Genomic DNA, 8,333 nt, shown 5'->3' with positions numbered 1-8,333 from the left:
ACTTTTAATAAAAGGTAAGAAGACTTTCATTGAAAAAAAGATATGATAAAACTCCAAAAATTGAGAGATTTAATACAACTACAGAAGTTTACTGCTAGAAAAATGTAAACAAAAACAGTACTCGCAGTAGTACAGTTACAGTTATAGAAAAACTGATAAATCATTTAAATTTGCTTTTGATGCAAATTCAGTAAGCCCTTGGTTGTAACCGTATTTAATTTATCATCAATCTATCAATTTAATTTCACGAAAGAGAATCCTGCAAAACAAAACATTAGAGAACGAAACTTCGCATTTACTTCAGAAAGAAATCTCTTTGAAGAAAAGGAATCAAATGAAAAAGGTTACGTTTATTATGGTTTGTTTGTTTCAAAAAATAAGGTTTATATTCAGGATGGAGGATTAATCTAAAGAAATTAAGATTTTTTTTCCTGAAATTCGCTTATGTCATTAATACAAATACTCAAGATACTAAATAAAATGTAAATTAATTTATATGTCGCTATTTTCGATGTTGTTATGGTTTAACTGTATGTTATCCTAGAATATCGAATGCTCCATATTGTTTCCGTAATAATTTTGCTATTAACACTTTTATTTAAAGACATTGAGAATGCAAGAGGCTTGCATAACATCTCATTTCCATTGCAATACCTGTGCCAAATGGTCTCCTAGTTTAGGTAATACATCGGACAGTGACGTGCAAGAAAATGAATCGAGCAAACTTAGGAATACCTTAAATAACTTCGGTGTCTGCCCCTAAGTAATCGGTGAGTTTTGGCAATTTCCATGTGATTATAATGAGAAACTAAAAAAATAGAATGCTATCACTGAACCTAAAAAGTTTAAAAGGTAAAACTCTTTTTTATTTTTTTTAAATTTAATTTATTTGATGTTAAGTAACCCATCAACTTCATTTGGTGTGATTAAATGCCAAAATGGACACATCTCCTTTATCTTCACACCTAGAATTGTTATTTTTTAGATAAATGAAATATTTTATGTTATAATCATGTAATGTTTTTAAGACACAATATCTTAAATTTTCAATTTGTTGTCTTGTTATTTTTCTATTTTAGTTGCGCAACACGGAATGTTTCTAATTTCTTCTTTACGTGTTATGACTCTAGGATAAATTTTATGTATGTTTTTCTGTAACACACTATTTTCTAATTAAGTAACATTGGAAAATGAGTTTTGTAATAATTTAAAACATCGCTAAAAACTGGGATTAAAACTTTTTAGTGCTAACATTTTCTCTGTTTTATTTCTTGCCTGGGGTTTGTACATACTGGGCAGATAACACTATGGGTACCTACTCCAAAATAGGAGATATTTCTGTATTGTGATCTGTCGTGCCAACTACAGTCAACAAGGTGCCAAATAGATTTTAAACTTGCGAATTTTAAAATAAAAAATATATAGATGTTTGCCCGGGGATGACTACGAGTTATACCTTTTGAGTTCGTCCCTTTCTGTAATGTTTTTTTTAGTTTCTCGCAGGCCACTGCACAGAAGTTTCCAAGACTAAGAGATAATTCTGCCGTGAATCACGAAACGAAAATCTCCCCCCAAAATAATATCTGCTGTCCATGAGAAACTTAAAAAAAAAAGAAAAAATTCTCTAAAGGAGACTAACTTGAAGCGTATAACTCAGATTCACTGCTAAACAAACAGCATATTTTTGTAAAACATTTTTCCAAATTTAAAAACTGATTGGCAAATAAATTTTAAATACTTACTACAGTAGAGCGCCAATTATCCGAACCCTTATTATCGGAACGTCCAATTATCCGAACTATGTCCGAATTCGTTTTTTTTTTTTTTTTAAAGTTTAGAATGCTTAACTTATTGACAATTTTTCTAGATTTAGAGGAATAAGTAATATCCACTACACCTGAAGACCATATTTAATTTACAACCTTTTTTACCAGTTTTCTTACTATAGCTATACATACATGTATTGTTATACAGTTAAACCTACATACCCCTTTAGCCCTCTTCAACGGAAAATTATCTTCCAATCGGAACTCCACAGACGAAGAGGAAGAAGTAGGTGTTCAAGTTCAAGTGGACCTTCTCATATAGAAGCATGCAATTCATTAGATACTGCAATGAATTGGCTAGACAATTAAAATGATGTTGATCAAGTTCAGTTGATTTATTTAAAAAGAATAAGGAATATGGCTGCTCAAAAAAGAGCATCTTCTTTGAAACAATAGTCTTTGCTGGATTTCTTTTGAAATGGAAAATGAAGAAAAATGTGGTAAAATCAGTAATTCACAAAAAAATTATAAAAAGCTGAAATATGATTTAAAAAAATTCAGAAAAAAGAGTTAAAAAAAATAAACTAAAAATATTTGAAAATGAAAAAAAAAAAACAACAACTTTTAAACACGCCAGAGTTATTTTAGATAGTACTAAGCCTGGAAAAAGTGCGAAGGGAAGTTAGAGCATAAATAATAATCATTTAGATTTTAAACAACTTTCCAATTATCCGAACCACGTTCGGTCCCGAGCAGTTTGTATAATCGGCGCTCTACTGTACTTGCTTATGAAAACTGTTTCATGTTTTCGTAAGATTTTTTTTTTTTAATCTCCTAGTCTGTTTTATAAAGTTGTTTTTCCATCAATGTGTAATTAAAAGTTTTATTTTTTATTGTTTTGAAATCTATTTTGTTGTTTTGATTTTTAGCAATGAACTGAGCTCTTTTTTTTAATATTTTGTTGTATACATTAATTGGTTGTCAGAAATTCTCTAATTCAGCATTACATACTTTTGTAGGGGCTGTAAATCATTTTCCCTTCATTATTATAAAATGAGAGAAAAATGATTTATTCTTATAATTTCAGGTTTATTGAATTATTATTATAATTTCAGGTAGCCTGATTTATAGGGTGGGAGGAAGACTCGTGGAAGGAAATTTTTCATTGGCTCATAACAGGTTGGTGTGATGTGGGAAAAAAATTTGTAATAAATGCCTTCTCAATTTTCGAATAATGAAATGGTATCATGAAAGTATAGTTTAATTTGGTAGCATGGATTACATTTTGTTAGTTTAAGAAAAGTTTTTCTAAAGACTTGCATAATTTTTTATATGAATAATTTAATCATAATTTTCCTACAATTTTATTAATAATAAAAAAATTTTTTTTACGTAGGTTTATCATCGACTTATTAAAATGGCTGCACCATCACCTCTTCAACCTTTAAAGGATGTAATGCAAGTGTTTCATGATGTACATCCTCCAACGAGAAGCCTGATTGGTCATACTTGGATACCTCGTTTTATTGAAACTCCTCATGTTGAGCTTACAAAAGCACTATTATGTGGTGTTGATTGTGATGAAGTTTATCCTGGTATTTTTGTTGGTGATGAGTTAGTATAGTTTTAATTAATATTATTATTTAAATTTGAGTCTATTATAGGTATCATTAAGTGCACCTTAATTTTCAGTAAATAAGAAAATAATTCTAAGTAAAATTATTATTAATAATTTTCACTTTTTAAACAAAATTATTATTTATATTGGTACTTTTTATTTAAATTTTTAATTGAATTTGCTTAAATAACCATACTTGATTGTATGTGTAAAAATTGTATTGAAAAAAAAAAAAAAGAGAAGATTTCCATATTGATACCTGCACCAAAATATTTGCAAAGTTTTGGAGACTAATCTGCAGTGACTTGCAAGAAACTTAAAAAATTAAAAAAGAAAAAAGGAACAAAATGAATTAAAAGGTAACCACTTTGAGAAAAGTCACTTTAGTGTTTTTTGTTTTTAAAAAAATACATTGTACGTAAGTGCTGTAATTGGGCAATGGAAATTTCACAATTGCAGTTGGCATGAGCAGGAACCGATATGGAAATATCCTTAAAAATAATAAGAGTCAAATAATTTTTTATTGATGTCTGATGTTCCTATTAAATTATTTTAGGGGGACAGCGAGAAAAAAGGATTTTTTAGCTGCAGTTGGCATCACTCATGTTTTAAATACTGCTGAAGGCAATGGTTTTGGACAAGTGCTTACGGGTGCTGATTTTTATGCTGATTGTAAAATCAAATATTTGGGTTATAATTTAATTGATGCTACTAGAACAAGAATTATCGATCACTTTGAAGAGGGTGTCAACTTCATCGAAGATGGTGTGAAAAATGGTAAGGTTTTTTCTGAATTACTCTAGTTATTATTTAACTGTGTTATTATGTAGTTTTATTAAAATAAATGTTTACGCTCTAGATCATGTTATTATATTTTTTATTACCCTGCATTTGAGTTGATTATGCTTTTTAATGTTTTAATAAAGGACCTTAGCAAATTACTTGCTGTTCTGAATGTATAGTTAAAAATTTTTTGCAACTTTCTGGTTTGTTTAAAAGAACTTTTCTTGTTTTTTTTTATATATAGTATGCTTATTTGAGAGTGTATTCACTTACATATAAGTGGATTAAATAGATTTAGCTAATCTGATTTCAAAGATATCACCCAAAAAGAGAGAAAGAATTTCGAAAAAAAATGTGAACTGCTTGTGTTTGTTAATCTTAAATTTAGTTTGCTGTATTGATTTGGTGTAAAAAATGCAACAAATGACTATGATAAATGTAACTAATTTTTTTGTCTAAATAAAGCAATTGTAGTGCATATGCTGTGATAGTCTATAAAATTCTATCTTTTTTGTAAAAGATTAAAATGTTTAAGCATTAATTCTGCTATTCTTTTTCCCCAGTAGAGATAAGTTCGAGCTCACTTTTGGAGGTCTGAGCCCACCTGAGCGCCAAGTATTTTATTTCGAGTTTATGTGAGGTTGAGATCCATAGAATTACTTAAAGCCAAAATTTGCAATCTCGCTATTAGGTCTTTGATGCTTAAGCAAGGAAATTAGTTAGTAAAGCCTTTTTATCACAATTAATAATTAAATTTTGCATTTTTTATGCTAAATGATTGTGCTAAACGTTTGTTCAAAAGTAATGAAAAAATTTTGAAAATTTTATTATGAGTCTGAGTCTAAAAACTTTTATCTGTAAATGAGTCGAAGTCGTCTTATTTCCCAACATTACAGTTTTGTACTGTCATCAGATCATCTCAGTTGGTTCTTTCGGACTCTAGGTTTCTTAATCTATTTATGCCTATTATTTTAAAATCTTTTTCTAGCGTGTCAATCCATCTCATGTAAAGTCTGCCTTTTCTTAGATTATCAATATATTTACAAAAGTTTAACTGTGTTTTACATAAAATCTAAATTCTTGCATATCTCTTTTAGAAATAGATAATTAACCATTTGAAAACTATTTTAAAAATTCATCATATATCCTAATTTATGATGTAATTTATACAACTATAATTTGTAATACTTAAAATATCCATTAACTTGGCTTTCAGCATCAGTAGAACAACAGCCCAGGCTACACCAAGTCTTTCTTTGGAAGAGAGTTGCATGCCCTCTTCTGGGCAACAATGGTCCTCCATTATTATTTCAAAATCTTATTCAACTGCCTGAAATATTTTAAATTTCACTCCTCAAAATTTTATGGAGGAATGAAATTAGTCTACCAAATGAAATTTGTTTAATAACACTGGTCTTCAGAGTTAAGATTACTGTTTTAAAATAGGCCTTTTCTTTTCTTTTTTAAAAAATAGTTTCAATTTACCTCAGATTCATTCTAACTCAAGAAGAAAGATAGGCTTATATTAATTTGTCTATTTTAATTTTACATTTTTTTATTCACGTAAGAGTTTATAAAAACTAATTTTTCTAGGATAGTTTCTCTTAAAGTTAGCTATTTTTTTAGATTTTTTTATCCTTTCGTGTGATGGAAAATAGATTTGTATTATAATACGAGTTTCTAGTAATGGTGTGTCCTAATGGATTTAGAGCTGCAAGTTCTAAAATAGTATAAACATAGTCTTCTGCCTTGAATTTTTAATTTTTTCATTAACATTGGAGCTAAGGTAAAATAAATTTTTCTCGAATAGATTTTACATGCAGTGTAGCTATTTTTGTTTTGTTTATTTAATAGCTTTTATTCTATATGATGGATAATAGATTTTATACGCTTGATCATGACCATCTGAAAGTTTTCAACAAATAAACTATTAGAAATAAATTACAATAATAGAAATAATAGAATTACAAATAAACTATTAGAACCCAGTGCTGCAGCTAGAGGGCTAGTTAAGCTGAACTTTAAATTTTTGATCCATGTTAGTTTAAATAAGGCATACCTAAACATTGTTGACCAAGAATTCTGATGATCTCAATTGCAAAAGTTACCTTCAAGAGGATAATTTGTCTTGTTATGCTGCTGCTATTGTAAAGAATTGGATGTTGCGTTTGTCTCTTTATTGCATTGACCCTCACAATGCTCAGACCTCAATCCTTGTGAACACTTGAGTAATAAGTTAGAAAAGCTATATTTTATCATATTCTATATTTTATCAGTCTCACTATTGGAAAATGTAATGAACATGCCATATACTTCCTATAATAATCTTATAAAATCCATGCCTAAATGAATCAAGGCTCTATTACCTTTTTGCATATTGTGCTTTTGAAGCCAAAGCTTATTATTCTGTTACGCAATAGAAAAATTGACATAGGCAACAAAAATTTCAAAGTTGAAATTTTTATATGCTTGGTAATTTTTTATGATAAGCTGCATATTGAATAATATATTTTTTTACAAAATTTTTTTCCATCAGTTTTTAGAAAATTTATATTAGCGTTCATTGTATGAGCTATGGAATGAAAATAGTTGTCTAGATTTTTATCTTGACATCTATTGTGAAGCAGTCATGTTGTCTTTTTCAATTACATCTTTGTATTATGGTCCAGTTGTTGTACCAGCCACGGGCAAAAAGTTAAAGAAAAAAGGAACGTAGTTGATTACAATAAAATGGCCACGGAATGTGGATTTAAGCATAGTTTTAAATCAACAGATAAACTTTGAATGCATAAAAAATAAAACAGAATTCTTCTAGAATAGCTCTTCATTTTACCTACAGTATTACAGTAATATTTTTTAATTTATATTTTTATAAGTGATGATGATTTGTGCACATTATGTAATTAATCACTGAAATATTTTATCCAAAATTTTTCGTATATTATTTTTTATATTATTTTTTTTTAAAAATTTATATTTCAGGGAAAGTTCTTGTTCATTGTTTAATGGGAATGTCAAGGTCTGTATCATTTGTAGCTGCTTATCTTATTCTTAAGAAAAATATGACCGCAAAAGAGGCTTTGACAACTATTCGTAAGCGAAGAGAAGTGAGGCCAAATGATGGATTTTTAGTTCAGCTATTGCAACTCGAAGCTAAAGGTTTGGAGAAGAAATAAAAACATGTAGTTTATAGTGTGTATTACCATTTGCTTTCAATTGTCAAATGCATGTATCTTATATTTAAGTATGTTTAGCAATATACTGATGTTTGCAGATGCCTTAAAGAAAATAATTGTATTTTTTTACCGAAATCATAATTTTCGTGCTATGAACGTAATTACAAGTACAAAAATTTTACTATATCCCAACATTTCATAATTCAGTGTAATGTGATGTCATGGGAAGTTTTATAATAATAATAGCTGAGATTTTTATTGATTTTAACTATACCTTAACTGGTATGTAAACTATTTTAACACATGCAATGTACTACAATGTAGACTTATATACTATAATTTAGAGAACTGCTTCCTCATTTCGCTCTTGTTCCACTAAAGTTTTTATCCATTCTCTTAACTTTCAAATGACTGTAACCCTATATAAACGTAGTTCCTATGTATAGTAACTTGGCTATGCATTATAAGATAAGACTGATTATAGAACTACCTAATTAAAAACTGCTGCACAGTTAGTGTTTCTTTTGAAAGCTGTACTAAATGTTAAACAAAGTTAATTACTTAGATTTAGATTTTCATGAATTTAGTGCAAATCGACATCTTTGTAGAGACTGATGCTAAAAAAGAAATTATTTGGTCATGATTTTATTCTTTATGCAATGACAAAATGATCTGGAAAAAAGTTACCACAATATGCCTTTATTTTTAATGTGCTAACTTTAAAAAAGTTTGAACATTGGAAAAAAATATTTTATGATAAATAGTTCGTATTCTCCCCCCCCCCCCAGTAAGATCCTTTATTCTTTACCAAAGTATGAAAAAGCTTATAAGTATTCTTTTGTTAGCATTACATTTCCATAAGGCTGTGAATCAATCTAAATTGATTATGATCTGCAACATTGTAATTCATATTTTTTGTAATTTGCTTGTATTATTTTTGAGGCAAAAATGCTAATTCAGCAATTTTCACCAGCTTGCTCTTGAAAGTAG

General features: G+C 28.5%; 1 protein-coding gene across 4 annotated transcripts; it reads left to right on the top strand.

Moving 5' to 3' along the window:
* The first annotated feature begins 223 nt into the window (after nucleotides 1-223).
* Nucleotides 224-8,012, top strand: LOC107448489 (dual specificity protein phosphatase 3). Of its 4 annotated transcripts, none has more exons than XM_016063689.4 (5): nucleotides 224-343; nucleotides 2,882-2,945; nucleotides 3,163-3,380; nucleotides 3,941-4,161; nucleotides 7,150-8,012. In XM_016063689.4, exons 3-5 carry the CDS (start codon nucleotides 3,184-3,186, stop codon nucleotides 7,341-7,343), a joined length of 612 nt encoding a protein of 203 aa, XP_015919175.1. In that variant the 5' UTR covers nucleotides 224-343; nucleotides 2,882-2,945; nucleotides 3,163-3,183; the 3' UTR covers nucleotides 7,344-8,012. The 4 variants fall into 4 exon arrangements, with proteins under 4 accessions (XP_015919175.1, XP_015919174.1, XP_042910032.1 ...); XM_043054097.3 differs by lacking the exon at nucleotides 224-343 and adding an exon at nucleotides 832-852 and having other exon boundaries at nucleotides 7,150-7,536; XM_016063688.4 differs by lacking the exon at nucleotides 2,882-2,945 and having other exon boundaries at nucleotides 225-343.
* Nucleotides 8,013-8,333: the final 321 nt, after the last annotated feature.

The sequence above is a fragment of the Parasteatoda tepidariorum genome, chromosome 4 (assembly GCF_982258835.1).
Source record: "Parasteatoda tepidariorum strain Cologne lab strain chromosome 4, Ptep-v5.0, whole genome shotgun sequence".
Taxonomy (NCBI): Eukaryota; Metazoa; Arthropoda; class Arachnida; order Araneae; family Theridiidae; genus Parasteatoda; species Parasteatoda tepidariorum.
The sequence above is the reverse complement of the archived record's forward strand: the minus strand, read 5'-3'. Positions and strand labels throughout refer to the sequence as shown.